Source organism: Copadichromis virginalis, linkage group LG6 (genome assembly GCF_057382275.1).
Source record: "Copadichromis virginalis isolate Kocher_CV1m ecotype Utaka linkage group LG6, C_Virginalis_male_GT1.1, whole genome shotgun sequence".
Taxonomy (NCBI): domain Eukaryota; kingdom Metazoa; phylum Chordata; class Actinopteri; order Cichliformes; family Cichlidae; genus Copadichromis; species Copadichromis virginalis.
Window position 1 is genome coordinate 35,470,549 of NC_140623.1, and position 21,866 is coordinate 35,492,414.

Here is a 21,866-nt window from a genome sequence, read left to right on the forward strand (position 1 = left end):
CATCAAAATGACTTGGCAACAGTCACCCCATAGAATTGTTTTCAAATCTAAATCTACGTTTTTTTAAAAATGAACCTTTCATTGCTTAACAGCTTTGTTTTGATTTGGTTTTAATGTATTGCAAATGAGCCTCACAGATAGCACACAGCATTTTGTATGTTTGCTTCACAGAGGTCAACTTATGGACTACAATATCACATTTAGTTTTTATGCATGCAAGCTCATTGCCACACTTTTTTGTGTACTTTTCATTATTGCCCCGGTATTTTCCCTACTACACAACCTAAAGTATTTGTTATTAAAAATATGAGTCTAAAAATACATGGCAGTGCCAAACACAGATATGATACATAGCATGATTCATGGCTAAGCTGTTTTCTCGGATTGTATTAGACTTTTATCCAGGAGGAAAAATGTGCTCCTGCACTTTACTGATGTACTAGAGTAGTAAAAAACAAACAAATAAACAAACAAAAAACAGGTTTGTGTTCTAGAAAAATTTTATAGACCAACACTATAATATATGTACTGTATATATCGTACAAGACTGCTATAATGACGGTGCTTGACAGTGTTACCTCAGACAGGTGCAAGCAGTCACCTGCCTGAGCACAGACTGCACACGCGTAGCAGATCTGCTGTTGAACAATTGCTCAAAGATATAAGACAAAATATATATATAAGACTAAAAGCAGGTTGGATGTGACAAGCCTGGTTTGATGTAGATGTAGAGGTGTGTATGAAAACATCATCCCAAAATTAGAAAATTATAATGGAAAGAGTTTGATTTAGAGTCTTTGTAAAATAAAGTGGAGCAGCAGGAACAATCCCAGGACAGCCTTCTGCTTGCAATAAGAAAAATGTAAGAAATGTTTACAGTAAATTCATAAATCAGTCAATTCAGCATCAGAATAAAGATTAGACCACCATGGAGGGAGGTTGTTCCTATGAACAGCTTTGCAAATCACTGTCTACACGTTGGTTTACTGCAATAAGGTGCTGGAAAAGTAATTTCCAGAAACTTAAACCAACAAAGTGAGACACAACTTAACTCACAAACTGACCGAATTACAAAGACACATGAGGGTAGCTTTTATAATGATTTGGCCAAACCATTTACACACAATAGGGGGGAAACAAAAACACACACTAATATTAACTAAGCACAGAATAACCTAACTAAACCTAAAACACCCCTGCTCCTGGTAAGCCCATGGTTGGTCCTGCTGAGCAGGCATTTTGTTCCCAGAGTTGTCAGCCACGATATTTGCCCAGACAGAAAACAGCCACCACCCAAACCCAGGTAACTCAAAGAAAGAGAAACATAATTAATATAACAAAATATTTTAGAAAAACCACACAATGTTACTATGTGCGCGCCTCATAATACCAGTGTTATGATTAATGAATTATATTAATGAAGAAAACTGCAAAGCAAACTAATAAAGTGAAAAAATGGACTGATTTACCCATGTGTGGCTGATGCCATCACAGTGACAAAGAAGATGCCTAAGAAGTACAGCAAGCCGTCCATACCTGAGGTCTTGGAAACTGCCAAGCAACAACTCAAAGCCTTGGCCAGTCGCTTGAAGAGGTACACCAGAGAGATCGAAGGCAGGAGAATAAACCAGCTGTTCTCCACAGAACAATCCAAGGTGTACTCTCAGTGTCAGGGGAACAATATGAGAACAGCACCACCAAGGCTGGAGACGGAGCAATACTGGAAGAGCATGTGGGAGAAAGACGCAACCCATAACAGCAATGCTCAGTGGATAGCGGATCTGAGAGCAGATCACAGCAACCTCCCTGAACACATAAAGACCGGATTTTCCTTAGTAAATATGAAGGTCATGCTTTTTTATCATAAACAAATATATAATTCTATGTAATATAGTGGAAAATACCACAAAGCACATTAAATACACACTGAGAAATAGAGTTATTTTTCTGTTTCACACAAGAGAAAAGATGGTGTTAAGCAACACAGTATATGTGTGTAATATTTGTTAAAGATTCAAAAATTGTCAGAAATTGCTCAAAAATGACCCGTGGATACATTCCTACTCAAGTGTAAAGTCTGTTACTAGACAGAACCCCAGCTGAATTAAGAAGGGAGAGTAAAAGCTTCCCTTTATTCTTGTTGTGTTTACCTAGGAGGACTTGGAAAAGTCCCACATGTGACTTATTGTGATCTGGTCACCCTTTGTGCATGTCTGTTCTACTCAGCAGCCATACCTTGCAGGGAATGAAAAATTCTTTTAAATTTGTTATTGTTGCAATGGCGTTCTCTTGATGAAACCCAGTATCTGCAGTGCACGGTCTCCTCACGCACACACTTAAAGTTTTTGAAATATCTACAAAAAATGTCCAGTTCACCAGCGGTTTGATGTTCTAAAGATTTATTTCAGTCCTTCATGTTGGAGTCCCAGATGTTGACACATGGCAGTATTGCATTTTAAAGGTGTTACGTGGACTCCGCTGCTTCTTCTGGCACATTTAAACATGTCAGGCTGTCACGAGGAATGGTGTAATCAGACAGGTTGGGATGTCCGGACACCACACAGCAGCTCAGGGCACTGCGGAAAATCCCCATGTCACATGCTTTAAACCACCGGTTGGTTGAAGCGTCGTAGTACTCAACGTTGAAAGTGGTGGTGAAGCCGTTGAAGCCCCCGACAGCAAAGAGGCGATCATTGATTACCGCAATGCCAAAGTTGCTGCGGCGGGTCAACATAGAGGACACGAGGTTCCACGTATTGGTTTGCGGGTTGTAAGCCTCAGCGGTGCGCAGACGTCTGTTTCCATCAAAGCCACCAACCTAAAAGTAAATGCATGGGTGAAATGATTGTGAAGTATTTATGTTTTCAGTTGTCTTCACAGCTCTTTTGCCTTTATTTCAAAAAGGAGCTTCGAGTTTCAGTCCTTTCTTCAGCAGGTCAGCACCAGGATAAGGTCACTGCATTCTGCTGATAATAATTTTTTCATTTTTGAATAGAGACAGTGTAAATAGAAAATAAATCTTCAAGAGTAGCTAGCTAAATAAAGAAGTATGTCTCCGAAGGTGAGACTACACAATCTTTGCTTTTTACCAAAGGGTATAGCAGCAAATCAACTAAATCAGTGGGTTTAAGGCAACTAGCAAGACAAATTTACAGCTAAAATACATACTGTCCCAAGAGAATGAGTGCTAATCACTTGGCTTATTTTTCAAAAGGTGTTGGAGGATGATTTTGAAATTGTCTCTAACATATTTCCCCTAGTGGAATGATGAGGAAATGTGAAATCATCAGTGAAATCATTTTGGGAATGGAGCAAATTCAAATCATGAAATGAAAAAATACATGAAGCAGAAACATCACTAATCAGTTAAATTAATGAGTGAGAATGCCTTCTCTGAACCTGTGGTCAGGATAGGAATCTGATTATTGATGAATACAAAACAAAGTTAGCAAAACTGCCAAATCTGTCAGCCTTGCTGATCAAGGCACATTACAGATGTGACTTGTATGTTACGTGAGTGTCAGCACTACTTTCTGGTCTTACTGCAAAGACATGATCCGCATATGCAATGACACCTATCCCACTGCGGCGGCTGTTCATGGGACTGATCATCGTCCACTGGTCGGTCTCTGGGTTGTAACATTCAGCTGTCTGCAGACACTCGTTCCCATTGAATCCACCACAAATGTAAATCTGAAGACAAAGAAAAAAAACAAAAAAACCTGACATTAGTATATATTTCAACTTTTTAAGAGTTGATGTTTTTCCCTACTTGCATGCTATTACATTCTGTGAACTTAAAAGTTTTTTGAAAATCTTTTTCTTTTACATGATCAACATAACAATGAACACTATAAATTCTTCTGATACAGACTGACATTTAGACATTTAGTCCCTGCCTTTCAAAAATAAAAAAAGCTAATTCTTTTAATGACTTTTGTTTTCCTTATCATCACTATTACGGGCATACAGGTAGTTTTAAATGTGTAGTTTTGTTCAATTTAGGCCTTCATCACTCTAGCTTAGAAACCAGTTTGTGAGGTATCTTGCACCTCGCTTCACTGTAAAAAATGTGTATCCCCTGACTGGTTGGCAAGTGGTAGCTGGAGGTTGATGGTGTCACTAGTGTGAAACTGAAGAAAGGTGTTGCACCACAAACCTCCTTGTGTTTGCTTTGGTCATTAGCAGACTGTTGAGCACACCAGAGGTTTGCATGGAATACTCTGACTTGTCTGCAAACACTCACAAACTATTTGTAGAAGTCAGTGTCTTTCTTACAACCACTCCCTAACCAGCCGAGGAATACATATTTTTCACTAGCAACTGGTTGTTACCAAAAGGTTGCTGACAGGTCTCTAGGCCTGTGTGCCTGAGACCCTACTCTATTTCTCTCCTGCTCTTTTACTTTACCCACCCGGCTGTGAAGTGTTGTGCAGCTGGCATCGCTCCTCTGTTCATGCATGGATGCAATAAGACTCCACTGGTTGGTTTCAGGTTGATAGCGCTCTGCACTGCTGAGTCGTACATGCCCGTCGTAGCCTCCCATGGCATAGATGAACCCGTTCAACACAGTCACGCTCACATAGCAGCGGCGGCAGTACATGGGTGCCACCTCATTCCAGGTGCGAGTGGTCAGGTCAAACCTACAGACGCTGTTGAAATGCTCCACCCTGTCGAAGCCACCAATGGAGTAGACGTACCCGTTGAGGAAGGCGGCTCCATGATAGGCACGAGGATGCTCCAGGTTGTTTGTTACGTTTACCCAGCATTCAGCCCGGTAATCATAGGCCTCGATGGCGTTAGTTGGATTACGGTCACTCCATCCCCCAATGGCCAGCAGGACGGAATGAGGCAGGCGGGGACGAGCAAGATGGGGACAGAGGCGAAACACATAGGGTCTGTTGGTCATATTTTGTGGTAATATAATGGCAGCCTTTATCATGGACAGATGGTCAGAAGTGGTCTGCACCAACTGATTGAGCCGCACATTGTCCCTTAGGTAGTCTAAAGTCACCAGTCCCAGTCGGACCTACAGAGAGATGACAGAAGACAATAGGACTTAGACAATGGAAACATTGAATTTGAACTATATCAGTTTTAGTCAACTCCAGCTTCTTTAGGATAATGCTCGTAGTGTTATTTCATTTTCTTATTGCTAGCAAGAGGGAGACCAAAGTGAGACACCATTAGCCTTTTTGTCAACATAGACAAAAGTCCTTTGTACAGTTCTGATGAAGATAAATCTTAAATCTAATGTGTTAAGTTTAACTTTATATAAAAAACAAATGACATAAACTAAAATAAAGCTGAGGAACACAAACAGGGGAGAATGGTTGTACTTGTTACGGACAGTTTTTAGTCATAGGCCTAGCAACTACACTAAATAAATACAATTTATTCTATAATATGTGTGAAGCTTTCTGATACAGTTTTAATGATCTTGAAGAGAATTGCTTAAATGTGGTTTGGCTACAGCTGAAAAGACCAACATCTCGAGCGATTAAAGCATCCTTATACCCAGATGGATTGACTCAATCTATGACTTAAATGCTGAAGATTTAAGTCGAAACTAAATGTAGTAATGGAAGTTTATACACCTTAGACAACAGAGCGATGAGGTGTTGTTCCCGTTCTGCAGGCACATGGCTAATCCACTTTATAAGTGCTTCGTACGCAGTGCTCTCACACTGTACATTGAGGTCATCTCTTTCAAGAATATCACCAAGTTCCTCCACAGTTAGCTGCAGGAACTCCTCCTGAAGAACCACCTGCTCAAAGTTACTGACGATGTAGTGGAAGGCCTTGGCACGTAGTTCGGGTGATAAGTGTACTTTTGTGAACTGCCAAATGCCAACACAGTTCTCTGCGCAGAGTTGCTCCCCCACGAAGTCACTGCAGATTTTTACAATGTCCATTACATTGAGTTGATCAGCTGCCATGAGAAGTTCCACTGCGTTTTCCTCCGTTACAGAAACACTGCCAGTGTATGCAAAGTCAATGATGAGTGCCATCATCTCAGGAGACAAGCCAGGTATGTTGAAGACCTGTTTGTCTGGGTCGCTCCAAGAGGTGAAGAGAGCTCTGAGGGTAGAGATGGACACAGAGCAGAGAATTTTAAAAGGTGTGGAAGCAACAAGATAATAAACCATGTCAAGCACAAGTAGGATAAATATATAAAATCAATTGACTGGAATGGAAATGATCGCCTGATTGCATGTGTTACTATGTGATTATTGTGATAGTCTTTTCATGTCTAGTCCATATTGCTGTAGAGGATATAACTCCAAAACAGAGTTTGTACATGTTTAGTGAGCTTGAGTGTTGGATTTATTACACTGGCAGTATGTATATGAAGCTATTGCCAAACAAAATGCAGTGACAGAGCCTCCACCATGTTTTACAGCTGATTCTAGACACTCAGTGTTGTACCTCTATGACAAATGTTTAAGTCAACTCCATAAGGCCTGTTTCCACTGATCTTCAGTCTAGTTACCGTGTAATTTGGCATATCTCAGCCAGTTTCCTTTCCTTATGGAAGTTCCAGTGCATTTTGCTCAATTACAGTCCCTGTTTCCCTTCCATAACCATTCCTAGCTTAAATGGCTTAACAAACAAATAAACAAATGAACAAAAACAAAACAAAACAAAAGCATTCCTCTGAAAATGGTCAGGTACAATGACTGGACCGAAAAGGGTGAAAAATGTCCAATCAAAACCTTTGAAAGCCTCTGAGAACTGTTGTTCAAGTGTACCTTTAAAAAATCATCTAATTCAAAGCAAAACATAACGACACGAGAGGCAACTCAAAACTTTTGCACAGCATATAACTGCATAATAGCATTCAACCTTTTTAGTATTAGTAAATCTGGTGTGTTTTACTGTGTGGATAACACTTGATAAGATATTAATGTAACTTAATAAAACACATAAATGAAACTTCAGCTCAACACAGTCTGAATTTAGTTCATGCAATCACCAAGTGCAAATGTTTGCGTTATGTTTTGGGTATATCTGTCAGTTGACTGTGACCGTCTTTTTATCACAAAAGCTCCATGATTCCTTTTTGTTGGCACTGTTTCACAGACTAAGACCATGAATTACATAAATCGGTAATCATTCCTCCCCATTATCAGGTAAGCAACTCACCTGAAGGACGGGGTGCAGTTACACAGGATTATCTTGTGGACCGGAAATTCAACATCCTCCACTTTGATGATTGCATCACAAAATTTTCCCTCAAAACGGAGTTCATTATACACCGAGCTCGACTTGTATGGAGGCTGTTCTTCCCTCATCTTGAGTTTTGTGACTGCTTTTCTTATTTTTTTGTCTGAAGTTTGTCTTACAATCCAATACAGTTTGTCTTAAAGTGTTCTGAGCACCAAATCAAACCTAACTGTGACATTATGGAATGGAAGCTTATGACATCAAAATGACTTGGCAACAGTCACCCCATAGAATTGTTTTCAAATCTAAATCTACGTTTTTTTAAAAATGAACCTTTCATTGCTTAACAGCTTTGTTTTGATTTGGTTTTAATGTATTGCAAATGAGCCTCACAGATAGCACACAGCATTTTGTATGTTTGCTTCACAGAGGTCAACTTATGGACTACAATATCACATTTAGTTTTTATGCATGCAAGCTCATTGCCACACTTTTTTGTGTACTTTTCATTATTGCCCCGGTATTTTCCCTACTACACAACCTAAAGTATTTGTTATTAAAAATATGAGTCTAAAAATACATGGCAGTGCCAAACACAGATATGATACATAGCATGATTCATGGCTAAGCTGTTTTCTCGGATTGTATTAGACTTTTATCCAGGAGGAAAAATGTGCTCCTGCACTTTACTGATGTACTAGAGTAGTAAAAAACAAACAAATAAACAAACAAAAAACAGGTTTGTGTTCTAGAAAAATTTTATAGACCAACACTATAATATATGTACTGTATATATCGTACAAGACTGCTATAATGACGGTGCTTGACAGTGTTACCTCAGACAGGTGCAAGCAGTCACCTGCCTGAGCACAGACTGCACACGCGTAGCAGATCTGCTGTTGAACAATTGCTCAAAGATATAAGACAAAATATATATATAAGACTAAAAGCAGGTTGGATGTGACAAGCCTGGTTTGATGTAGATGTAGAGGTGTGTATGAAAACATCATCCCAAAATTAGAAAATTATAATGGAAAGAGTTTGATTTAGAGTCTTTGTAAAATAAAGTGGAGCAGCAGGAACAATCCCAGGACAGCCTTCTGCTTGCAATAAGAAAAATGTAAGAAATGTTTACAGTAAATTCATAAATCAGTCAATTCAGCATCAGAATAAAGATTAGACCACCATGGAGGGAGGTTGTTCCTATGAACAGCTTTGCAAATCACTGTCTACACGTTGGTTTACTGCAATAAGGTGCTGTGTTGGTGTTGCTTCAACCTTCATGTTGTGCAGGTAGGGGGACTGCACAGCATTTTATGCTTTTTCCCCCTGTCCCAAATGTGGGATAGGGGAATATAAGACTCCCCTTATAAATGGCTAATAAATCGTTTATAGCTATGTTATTAATTAAGCTTCAAACACTTTATAAACCATTAATAAATGTTACGCATTAAAGAAAGAGAGAAGAAAGAGAAAAACCTGACCAGTTTATTGCCAAATAGAGATCTATTCACTTATATATTTCATCTAGAGTTGCTATATTAAACATTTCAGACTAAGTTACTACCTTGTAAGCACAATAGGCATTTGTAAAGATATATTTTAAACATATAATATTGTATTTTATCAGTGCATTATAAATATCTGCAACTATCAATGGGAGCCTTATTTTAAAATGTAAAACGTGTCACTATTTATTAACGACTAATGAACATGTACATGAAGTACCCTCAGAGGATCTACTAGAACATGTGAATGCAGCACTATAGACGATACCGCCACCATTTCCGAGACTAACAAGCTGAGCTACAACACAGCAGCAGTGATCAGTGAGATGCTTGGCTACAAGTTGAATAGTCGCAAGGAGCAGTACCCTCAAGGTAGCACGGAGAGAGGTTAGCCAACTATCTGAGCTGCAGAATGGTATGACTGTGAGGGACCAAGCAGCCAAAGCATAGAGGACACAGGCAAAAAATATCTTCAAAAAGGGTTTTCTTTATTTTAACCCTCAAAAAGTTCAAAAATGACAAAATTCAAAATCATAATTAGCAGGCCCATAAAAGAGGTCAACTAAATATAACTCTGCGAAAAGTAATTTCCAGAAACTTAAACCAACAAAGTGAGACACAACTTAACTCACAAACTGACCGAATTACAAAGACACATGAGGGTAGCTTTTATAATGATTTGGCCAAACCATTTACACACAATAGGGGGGAAACAAAAACACACACTAATATTAACTAAGCACAGAATAACCTAACTAAACCTAAAACACCCCTGCTCCTGGTAAGCCCATGGTTGGTCCTGCTGAGCAGGCATTTTGTTCCCAGAGTTGTCAGCCACGATATTTGCCCAGACAGAAAACAGCCACCACCCAAACCCAGGTAACTCAAAGAAAGAGAAACATAATTAATATAACAAAATATTTTAGAAAAACCACACAATGTTACTATGTGCGCGCCTCATAATACCAGTGTTAGGTTTACCCAAATGATTAATGAATTATATTAATGAAGAAAACTGCAAAGCAAACTAATAAAGTGAAAAAATGGACTGATTTACCCATGTGTGGCTGATGCCATCACAGTGACAAAGAAGATGCCTAAGAAGTACAGCAAGCCGTCCATACCTGAGGTCTTGGAAACTGCCAAGCAACAACTCAAAGCCTTGGCCAGTCGCTTGAAGAGGTACACCAGAGAGATCGAAGGCAGGAGAATAAACCAGCTGTTCTCCACAGAACAATCCAAGGTGTACTCTCAGTGTCAGGGGAACAATATGAGAACAGTACCACCAAGGCTGGAGACGGAGCAATACTGGAAGAGCATGTGGGAGAAAGACGCAACCCATAACAGCAATGCTCAGTGGATAGCGGATCTGAGAGCAGATCACAGCAACCTCCCTGAACACATAAAGACCGGATTTTCCTTAGTAAATATGAAGGTCATGCTTTTTTATCATAAACAAATATATAATTCTATGTAATATAGTGGAAAATACCACAAAGCACATTAAATACACACTGAGAAATAGAGTTATTTTTCTGTTTCACACAAGAGAAAAGATGGTGTTAAGCAACACAGTATATGTGTGTAATATTTGTTAAAGATTCAAAAATTGTCAGAAATTGCTCAAAAATGACCCGTGGATACATTCCTACTCAAGTGTAAAGTCTGTTACTAGACAGAACCCCAGCTGAATTAAGAAGGGAGAGTAAAAGCTTCCCTTTATTCTTGTTGTGTTTACCTAGGAGGACTTGGAAAAGTCCCACATGTGACTTATTGTGATCTGGTCACCCTTTGTGCATGTCCGTTCTACTCAGCAGCCATACCTTGCAGGGAATGAAAAATTCTTTTAAATTTGTTATTGTTGCAATGGCGTTCTCTTGATGAAACCCAGTATCTGCAGTGCACGGTCTCCTCACGCACACACTTAAAGTTTTTGAAATATCTACAAAAAATGTCCAGTTCACCAGCGGTTTGATGTTCTAAAGATTTATTTCAGTCCTTCATGTTGGAGTCCCAGATGTTGACACATGGCAGTATTGCATTTTAAAGGTGTTACGTGGACTCCGCTGCTTCTTCTGGCACATTTAAACATGTCAGGCTGTCACGAGGAATGGTGTAATCAGACAGGTTGGGATGTCCGGACACCACACAGCAGCTCAGGGCACTGCGGAAAATCCCCATGTCACATGCTTTAAACCACCGGTTGGTTGAAGCGTCGTAGTACTCAACGTTGAAAGTGGTGGTGAAGCCGTTGAAGCCCCCGACAGCAAAGAGGCGATCATTGATTACCGCAATGCCAAAGTTGCTGCGGCGGGTCAACATAGAGGACACGAGGTTCCACGTATTGGTTTGCGGGTTGTAAGCCTCAGCGGTGCGCAGACGTCTGTTTCCATCAAAGCCACCAACCTAAAAGTAAATGCATGGGTGAAATGATTGTGAAGTATTTATGTTTTCAGTTGTCTTCACAGCTCTTTTGCCTTTATTTCAAAAAGGAGCTTCGAGTTTCAGTCCTTCCTTCAGCAGGTCAGCACCAGGATAAGGTCACTGCATTCTGCTGATAATAATTTTTTCATTTTTGAATAGAGACAGTGTAAATAGAAAATAAATCTTCAAGAGTAGCTAGCTAAATAAAGAAGTATGTCTCCAAAGGTGAGACTACACAATCTTTGCTTTTTACCAAAGGGTATAGCAGCAAATCAACTAAATCAGTGGGTTTAAGGCAACTAGCAAGACAAATTTACAGCTAAAATACATACTGTCCCAAGAGAATGAGTGCTAATCACTTGGCTTATTTTTCAAAAGGTGTTGGAGGATGATTTTGAAATTGTCTCTAACATATTTCCCCTAGTGGAATGATGAGGAAATGTGAAATCATCAGTGAAATCATTTTGGGAATGGAGCAAATTCAAATCATGAAATGAAAAAATACATGCAGCAGAAACATCACTAATCAGTTAAATTAATGAGTGAGAATGCCTTCTCTGAACCTGTGGTCAGGATAGGAATCTGATTATTGATGAATACAAAACAAAGTTAGCAAAACTGCCAAATCTGTCAGCCTTGCTGATCAAGGCACATTACAGATGTGACTTGTATGTTACGTAAGTGTCAGCACTACTTTCTGGTCTTACTGCAAAGACATGATCCGCATATGCAATGACACCTATCCCACTGCGGCGGCTGTTCATGGGACTGATCATCGTCCACTGGTCGGTCTCTGGGTTGTAACATTCAGCTGTCTGCAGACACCCGTTCCCATTGAATCCACCACAAATGTAAATCTGAAGACAAAGAAAAAAAACAAAAAAACCTGACATTAGTATATATTTCAACTTTTTAAGAGTTGATGTTTTTCCCTACTTGCATGCTATTACATTCTGTGAACTTAAAAGTTTTTTGAAAATCTTTTTCTTTTACATGATCAACATAACAATGAACACTATAAATTCTTCTGATACAGACTGACATTTAGACATTTAGTCCCTGCCTTTCAAAAATAAAAAAAGCTAATTCTTTTAATGACTTTTGTTTTCCTTATCATCACTATTACGGGCATACAGGTAGTTTTAAATGTGTAGTTTTGTTCAATTTAGGCCTTCATCACTCTAGCTTAGAAACCAGTTTGTGAGGTATCTTGCACCTCGCTTCACTGTAAAAAATGTGTATCCCCTGACTGGTTGGCAAGTGGTAGCTGGAGGTTGATGGTGTCACTAGTGTGAAATTGAAGAAAGGTGTTGCACCACAAACCTCCTTGTGTTTGCTTTGGTCATTAGCAGACTGTTGAGCACACCAGAGGTTTGCATGGAATACTCTGACTTGTCTGCAAACACTCACAAACTATTTGTAGAAGTCAGTGTCTTTCATACAACCACTCCCTAACCAGCCGAGGAATACATATTTTTCACTAGCAACTGGTTGTTACCAAAAGGTTGCTGACAGGTCTCTAGGCCTGTGTGCCTGAGACCCTACTCTATTTCTCTCCTGCTTTTTTACTTTACCCACCCGGCTGTGAAGTGTTGTGCAGCTGGCATCGCTCCTCTGTTCATGCATGGATGCAATAAGACTCCACTGGTTGGTTTCAGGTTGATAGCGCTCTGCACTGCTGAGTCGTACATGCCCGTCGTAGCCTCCCATGGCATAGATGAACCCGTTCAACACAGTCACGCTCACATAGCAGCGGCGGCAGTACATGGGTGCCACCTCATTCCAGGTGCGAGTGGTCAGGTCAAACCTACGGACGCTGTTGAAATGCTCCACCCTGTCGAAGCCACCAATGGAGTAGACGTACCCGTTGAGGAAGGCGGCTCCATGATAGGCACGAGGATGCTCCAGGTTGTTTGTTACGTTTACCCAGCATTCAGCCCGGTAATCATAGGCCTCGATGGCGTTAGTTGGATTACGGTCACTCCATCCCCCAATGGCCAGCAGGACGGAATGAGGCAGACGGGGACGAGCAAGATGGGGACAGAGGCGAAACACATAGGGTCTGTTGGTCATATTTTGTGGTAATATAATGGCAGCCTTTATCATGGACAGACGGTCAGAACTGGTCCGCACCAACTGATTGAGCCGCACATTGTCCCTTAGGTAGTCTAAAGTCACCAGTCCCAGTCGGACCTACAGAGAGATGACAGAAGACAATAGGACTTAGACAATGGAAACATTGAATTTGAACTATATCAGTTTTAGTCAACTCCAGCTTCTTTAGGATAATGCTCGTAGTGTTATTTCATTTTCTTATTGCTAGCAAGAGGGAGACCAAAGTGAGACACCATTAGCCTTTTTGTCAACATAGACAAAAGAAGAGAATTGCTTAAATGTGGTTTGGCTACAGCTGAAAAGACCAACATCTCGAGCGATTAAAGCATCCTTATACCCAGATGGATTGACTCAATCTATGACTTAAATGCTGAAGATTTAAGTCGAAACTAAATGTAGTAATGGAAGTTTATACACCTTAGACAACAGAGCGATGAGGTGTTGTTCCCGTTCTGCAGGCACATGGCTAATCCACTTTATAAGTGCTTCGTACGCAGTGCTCTCACACTGTACATTGAGGTCATCTCTTTCAAGAATATCACCAAGTTCCTCCACAGTTAGCTGCAGGAACTCCTCCTGAAGAACCACCTGCTCAAAGTTACTGACGATGTAGTGGAAGGCCTTGGCACGTAGTTCGGGTGATAAGTGTACTTTTGTGAACTGCCAAATGCCAACACAGTTCTCTGCGCAGAGTTGCTCCCCCACGAAGTCACTGCAGATTTTTACAATGTCCATTACATTGAGTTGATCAGCTGCCATGAGAAGTTCCACTGCGTTTTCCTCCGTTACAGAAACACTGCCAGTGTATGCAAAGTCAATGATGAGTGCCATCATCTCAGGAGACAAGCCAGGTATGTTGAAGACCTGTTTGTCTGGGTCGCTCCAAGAGGTGAAGAGAGCTCTGAGGGTAGAGATGGACACAGAGCAGAGAATTTTAAAAGGTGTGGAAGCAACAAGATAATAAACCATGTCAAGCACAAGTAGGATAAATATATAAAATCAATTGACTGGAATGGAAATGATCGCCTGATTGCATGTGTTACTATGTGATTATTGTGATAGTCTTTTCATGTCTAGTCCATATTGCTGTAGAGGATATAACTCCAAAACAGAGTTTGTACATGTTTAGTGAGCTTGAATGTTGGATTTATTACACTGGCAGTATGTATATGAAGCTATTGCCAAACAAAATGCAGTGACAGAGCCTCCACCATGTTTTACAGCTGATTCGAGACACTCAGTGTTGTACCTCTATGACAAATGTTTAAGTCAACTCCATAAGGCCTGTTTCCACTGATCTTCAGTCTAGTTATCGTGTATTTTGGCATATCTCAGCCTGTTTCCTTTTTCATAGGTCAACATTAAATGGCTTAACAAACAAATAAACAAACAAACAAAAACAAAACAAAAGCATTCCTCTGAAAATGGTCAGGTACAATGACTGGACCGAAAAGGGTGAAAAATGTCCAATCAAAACCTTTGAAAGCCTCTGACAACTATTGTTCAAGTGTACCTTTAAAAAATCATCTACTTCAAAGCAAAACATAACGACACGAGAGGCAACTCAAAACTTTTGCACAGCATATAACTGCATAATAGCATTCAACCTTTTTAGTATTAGTAAATCTGGTGTGTTTTACTGTGTGGATAACACTTGATAAGATTTTAATGTAACTTAATAAAACACATAAATGAAACTTCAGCTCAACACAGTCTGAATTTAGTTCATGCAATCACCAAGTGCAAATGTTTGCGTTATGTTTTGGGTATATCTGTCAGTTGACTGTGACCGTCTTTTTATCACAAAAGCTCCATGATTCCTTTTTGTTGGCACTGTTTCACAGACTAAGACCATGAATTACATAAATCGGTAATCATTCCTCCCCATTATCAGGTAAGCAACTCACCTGAAGTACGGGGTGCAGTTACACAGGATTATCTTGTGGACCGGAAATTCAACATCCTCCACTTTGATGATTGCATCACAAAATTTTCCCTCAAAACGGAGTTCATTATACACCGAGCTCGACTTGTATGGAGGCTGTTCTTCCCTCATCTTGAGTTTTGTGACTGCTTTTCTTATTTTTTTGTCTGAAGTTTGTCTTACAATCCAATACAGTTTGTCTTAAAGTGTTCTGAGCACCAAATCAAACCTAACTGTGACATTATGGAATGGAAGCTTATGACATCAAAATGACTTGGCAACAGTCACCCCATAGAATTGTTTTCAAATCTAAATCTACGTTTTTTTAAAAATGAACCTTTCATTGCTTAACAGCTTTGTTTTGATTTGGTTTTAATGTATTGCAAATGAGCCTCACAGATAGCACACAGCATTTTGTATGTTTGCTTCACAGAGGTCAACTTATGGACTACAATATCACATTTAGTTTTTATGCATGCAAGCTCATTGCCACACTTTTTTCTAATACATTTCATTATTGCCCCGGTATTTTCCCTACTACACAACCTAAAATATTTGTTATTAAAAATATGAGTCTAAAAATACATGGCAGTGCCAAACACAGATATGATTCATGGCTAAGCTGTTTTCTCGGATTGTATTAGACTTTTATCCATGAGGAAAAATGTGCTCCTGCACTTTACTGATGTACTAGAGTAGTAAAAAACAAACAAATAAACAAACAAAAAACAGGTTTGTGTTCTAGAAAAATTTTGTAGACCAACACTATAATATATGTACTGTATATATCGTACAAGACTGCTATAATGACGGTGCTTGACAGTGTTACCTCAGACAGGTGCAAGCAGTCACCTGCCTGAGCACAGACTGCACACACATAGCAGATCTGCTGTTGAACAATTGCTCAAAGATATAATATACAAGACTAAGGTTGGATGTGACAAGCCTGGTTTGATGTAGATGTAGATGTGTGTATGAAAACATCATCCTAAAATTAGAAAATTATAATGGGAAGCGTGTGATTTAGAGTTTTCGAAAATGAAGTGGAGTAGCAGGAAGAATCCCAGGACAGCCTTCTGCTTGCAATAAGACAAATGTATGAAATCTTTACAGTAAATTCATAAATCAATCAATTCAGCATCCGAATAAAGATTAGACCACCATGGAGGGAGGTTGTTCCTATGAACAGCTTTGCAGATATATGATATATACTGTATATATGACAATATTTTTTAAACACATAAAGTAAGTAAAAAAGGAGAGATATTGGTCAAAGTTATGTGTTGCAGATGTCACACAGGCACTTTTATTAACATACAGGGTAGATGTACATAAAAAATTGCTCAGAAATAAATTATCAGCATTTATTAAATACTAACGCCCCGTGAATAAAAATAACACAATATTGTTTTCGTGCATAACAAAAAGCTCACAATTGTGCAGTTAAAATGTAAACTAAAATGAAGCTGAGCATAATAACAAAGACAGATAGATTTTGCAGCTGCTTTATTCCCATGTTCTACTATGTGACTGATAGCCTTGAGTTTGAAATCCGCTTCATAAGCATATCTCTTAACAGGTGCCATTTTGGGGTCCTTGTAGACACACAATACAGTAATATCACATTGAAGCACAGTACGTATTACTATGCGAGGCTCCTGACTACAGTAGCTGTGACGCCCCAACAAGCCATCAAGCAGTGCGCCTTCGTAGCTTACGAAAGTCGTACTAAAACATTTTTTTTGACAGATTTTTGAGCCCCGTGTACCACATAAAATCGGTTCAAGGTCAATAAACACAACCAGAATTCAGACATAAGGCGCACTGTCGATTTTTGAGAAAATTAAAGGATTTTAAGTGTGCCCTACAGTTCGAAAAAATACGGTACATGAGTTTTGTAAGGCGGCTTTTTTAGGGGCAGGAGGCTGGGAAGACTTCGCGGTCTGGAATACAGCACGCAGTTTCACACACTCTTCATTCTACACCTCATGGCGCTGTTGTAAATGGTGAAAATACTAGCAGTGCTCGAACCTTTAGTCAGACCGCTTTCCCAACATTCTCTACAGAATACATTATTCTCCTGTTCATTTGACACTTTAAATCCGAATCAATAATAATAATCTCCAAATGTTTTCTTTTTACCGACTAGCTCCTCTTTGATAGCTGCCGAGTGAATCTTGTCGCTACCTGCAGGTAAAACGCTGAGAGAAGGGGAGTTGTGTTCAGTGAAGGAGAGAGGCGGGACAGAGTAACGTTGCGTAGAGACAAAAGTGGACAAAAAAGAGAGACAAACTAGTGGCTCCGCAAGTATAATTATAATGCAACATAGACTATATCGATATAAACGATATTGACACATCTTATATCTCGTATGAAAGTATATTGATATTTATTTAAAACTTGATATACTGCTCAATCTTAGGCAAGAATACCAGAGGCGCAAAACACCATGCTACTGGTAGACTGAGCAGTCAGCCAGAGGAGAGGGGAACTTTTATTGTATATGTTTCTAATGATTAGTCCAAAATCAGTCCAAACCTTATATTAAGATGAGGTAGCAAATACAGACTAGTTTGTAGAAAAATTTTAAATGATAATACTATCTTTTATGTGACATTTATAAGATCCTCTTTTGTACGCTCTTTTCTACCAAAGTCTTTTGCTCACAGCGCTGCCGGAACTTCTTATGCTCCTTCTCATGTTTCTTGGCTCTTGAATGCTTTTTCTTTAATTTGTGCTTTCACTTCTTTGGAGATGAAGATGAGGATGACAACACAGACGATACAGATGAAGATGTGGAAGATGAATCTGAGTTTTCCGAGGCATTCAAGGAAAATGGATCATTGAATGGTTCGTCTTTAGGTTGCTCTGCAGGATGCAAAAAAGAATATGACTGGCTTTAGAAATAAGATATTTTACACCCGTCAGGTTACATTGAGTGACAAAGATGTGCAGAGTAGCCGCCGCTTCAAAGTCAAAGTCCCCGTGTATTTAAATTACACAGTTGATGATTTTGTCAGCTTGTGTGCTTAAACAGAATGAGGATTTTGTTAAAGAAAAGCATCATGTGCCCTTATATGTAAAGTTATATACAAACAACCAATATTAATTCTGCTTTAAAGGCTACAACATTATCAAAAAAATAGTGTAATGAGCAAATGTTTTTGTCCTCTACAACATAAAGTTTCAGTACTTGAGAGTAATTACCTATTATTGTGTATTTTTTAAAGGGGGAAAAATTGTGGCAAATCCCATCTGTGCTAAGCAGGCGGTAACAAGAAGGATAGAAGTGACACAACTACAGTCTAAATCAGGGGTCCCCAATCCCAGTCCACGTGGGCCGGTGTCCCTGCAGGTTTTAGATCTCACCCTGGGTCAACACACCTGAATCACATGATTAGTTCATTACCAGGCCTCTGGAGAACTTCAAGACATGTTGAGAAGGTAATTTATCCATTTAAATCAGCTGTGATGGATCAAGGACACATCTAAAACCTGCAGGGACACCAGCCCTCGTGGACTGGGATTGGGGACCCCTGGTCTAAATGAATGTTTTCCCAACGTCATTTTTCTTTTAAACTATTAAAATATGTGAATGAGAGAATTCAGCCATTATAAACTTGTGTATGAGAGCAAAGACAACAGAGAAGAATAGAAACAGATACTAGGGTAATGGCATAATCTACATGCCAATCGGTGAATGACATCATAAAATATATATTGTTAAATTTGTTTCAGGAAGATTATGATAAATGAATGATAACTAGTTCAAGTTGGAGCTTTGATCTTATGAACAATGAAAATGAATCAATCAAGTTAGACCTGGCTGAACTGAATTTGGAACTCTGGATCTCTTTAGGAATGAACTGACACAACACTTCAAGTTAACTGACTAAAACGCAGTCTTTTAATCAACACAATGACAATAAGGGAACTTAACTGGGATTTATAAATTACCTGATGTTTATTAGAAGAATGTAAAATAAAAAATAATGCTTATGGAACTAGTCTAGTTTCATACTTCTAAGGGACGATAGCTGACCTCAGAGGAACTGACCACGGAGAAAATCTCACTCTCTCCTTCGAGTTCTTCAATTTTCATCTTTTGTGACTCCAGTTTCTTCTTAAGAAAAGTCAGTTCCTGTCTCTCCTTGTTAAGAAGGGCAGTTGCAGTAGGGGCAAGATCAGAAGAAGAATCTAAAAAACAAACAATTATTAAATGACAATACTAAAAGAATCTCTAATCTAAACTTAGGAAACTCAAATAAAATAATATTTAAGAAATAAAGTTCAGATAAATGCACATAAGGTGGTTCAGACATTTCTAAAACAAGACAAAAACAGTCCTTATTTGTACTACCTGAATGGGGTGTTTAATAATATAATACTAAGTCTGATGATGCACATAAACAAAAGATAAAAACAAAACAAATAAAACTAAGTGATGTCTAACGTTTGCAATAATTAATATTAATAGAGCGTGTCACATGACGTTAGGTAGCCACTGTAGCTAGCAACCAAATGGCTTGGTAGCTAGGTGGATAGTTGTAACATTATTCACCATCATGTTTAACTGTTGACACTGCTGGCTTAGTGTAATCTAGATCATCCAGTCTCTGTTTTTCTCTTTGAATGTGTGCTAACCGTGTATGTCGCAGAGGTACGCGAATCCATCTTCTGCTCTATCCATGGCGCAGCCACTTGAACGAGCACCTTCAGTCTGGTCATGCCCCTTTGGCTTGACCTTCCTGAGCGCTTCACTGGTGGTCGCGCCCTGATAGAAGGGACTTTCCTTAATAAGATTAACTGTGATTGGATGTTTATATAAGCTCCCGAGCCTATGAAATATGTTCGTTTTCCTTCCCTTTGGTGCCAGGACAGTTTTTTCCTATATTACAATGAATCCAGCAGGTAGATCTTCATAACTGAGTACATTTTTAATAAACCCATCCTTCTTTGGTGTTTATGTGTAAAGTATGATTTTAATTAGACATGCGCACTTCTGATATTTGGATTGGAAATCACACTGGTCAATCCACTGTATGACTCAGTCAGTGGTTCAGTCCATTCAAATTGGTCTTCAATGTTTACTGTGGGATGGGACAATAGTAGGTAGTAGCAGAGCTAATGTAGAAGAAACTAACAGCAGAAGACAAACAGTTTGAATGTATTTCATGCTCTTATTTCAACAGCTTCTACTTGTATGTTCACAAAAAAAATTTTCATTAACTGCAAACAATGGTCAAAGTGATCTGATTTAAGTGCAAAGATCAGACAAGTTATTAAACTTTATGTAACCCATTGTCAGCTGCACACAGGTTTGTGTGAGGAAAAAAAGCACAGTCACAAGACTATTGTGCAAACTGCAAACTTACGCCAATTATTTGCAGAATAATGACTCACAAATAAATTGGATAAGTAGTACTAGCAGTAAATTACTTATTTTTTCAATGCATTTATCCTGAGGCTTTTTTCTTTAGTTATTTCACTGAAAAATGGACTTACTTTATATTCTTGGCTGTATTTATTTGTTACATTTTATTATACAATATTGGGAACACTGTTTAAGTGGTGTTTGATGCTTCCTTACGCTTAAAAGAATAATTCCCAGTTCCTTCCTCACAGGGAGAAATCTGATTATAAAGTTGCATTGGTATTCGATCAGTATTCAGGATCAGTCAAGGTGTTCGAGTTCGGTTGCTGGATCTGTTATTTCAACATTGTTTGTTTCATTCATTTTTTTAAGTTGTGATGTAGTGTTACAGATCTTGATTGTATATTCGAAGGATAACTCCTTCAGGTATTTTTATTTTTTTAATACTCTAAAATTATACAACCAAACAGTCTGTGATATGTTAACACACAATATGATGCAAAGGTCAGAGTCTTTGTCAGCAGCTAAGGTCACATCTCTGGAGAGATGTTTTCCAACTAGACAGAGTGAACAATACCTCTTCAGGGGCATATAATCGTGACTCACTGCTGTGTGTGGATGCCTCACTTGCATGTAAATGTGAACGCCTCTGTCACCCTCACTGACAATCTGATTCAGCAAGATATCTAGACTGAGTGTGGGATGATGCAGTCAAATCTGCATGTAAGAATCATAGCTAGGTTTTCCATTTGTTTTATTTGAGTGAATATACAGTACAAGTAAAACTTTACACACATTTTTCATAAATGAACATGCAAGGTTGCACAAACTGCAAATGACTGGCCTGGATTTTAAAGACACTACAGAAAGTAAAACTCTTAAACAGAGCTGTTTCTAATTTTTTTTTAATTTAAAAATCAAGCTGTTTAAACTAAAGTGATATAACAGACAAAAAGTGGCAGCAGGATTTGATTTTCCCTGCTATAGCTGCAAGTTCACTCATTAATGTACATAAATTCATCTAAATAAAGGGATGCCACTTCTCGTTTCCCACTAACTTCCCCTGGACACGAATAAGCTATATATAGAGTGAAGCTGAAACATGCTGTCTGTCTGTCTGAATGGATGTGCAGAGAAACTCACAGAGGGTTAACCACTGTGACTGTTAGACTATGATTCACACTCTGATGGGTTAAGGACCTACATGCAACAGAGCAGAATTCTCCTCAGGGCTAGAGACACCCACAGTGCACAAATTGCTAATGTATTTGTATGCATTTGTTCATTGTTTCACATGTTTATTTCATTGAACATTTGCATGTGTCACATTGGTTAAAATGCAGTTTGATGAGAT

General features: G+C 39.0%; 2 protein-coding genes across 2 annotated transcripts; both read right to left on the minus strand.

The window, feature by feature from the left end:
• Positions 1–2,382: 2,382 nt before the first annotated feature.
• Positions 2,383–7,424, minus strand: LOC146708339 (kelch-like protein 10). The gene is made up of 5 exons (XM_085460177.1): positions 7,147–7,424; positions 5,598–6,081; positions 4,415–5,029; positions 3,544–3,693; positions 2,383–2,818 (listed from the first exon to the last, which is right to left on the minus strand). The coding sequence occupies exons 1-5, from the start codon at positions 7,293–7,295 to the stop codon at positions 2,465–2,467; spliced, it is 1,752 nt and encodes a 583-aa protein (XP_085316303.1). The 5' UTR covers positions 7,296–7,424; the 3' UTR covers positions 2,383–2,464.
• A 3,221-nt stretch (positions 7,425–10,645) lies between these two features.
• LOC146708340 (kelch-like protein 10) lies at positions 10,646–15,397 on the minus strand. The gene is made up of 5 exons (XM_085460178.1): positions 15,122–15,397; positions 13,632–14,115; positions 12,678–13,292; positions 11,807–11,956; positions 10,646–11,081 (listed from the first exon to the last, which is right to left on the minus strand). The coding sequence occupies exons 1-5, from the start codon at positions 15,268–15,270 to the stop codon at positions 10,728–10,730; spliced, it is 1,752 nt and encodes a 583-aa protein (XP_085316304.1). The 5' UTR covers positions 15,271–15,397; the 3' UTR covers positions 10,646–10,727.
• Positions 15,398–21,866: the final 6,469 nt, after the last annotated feature.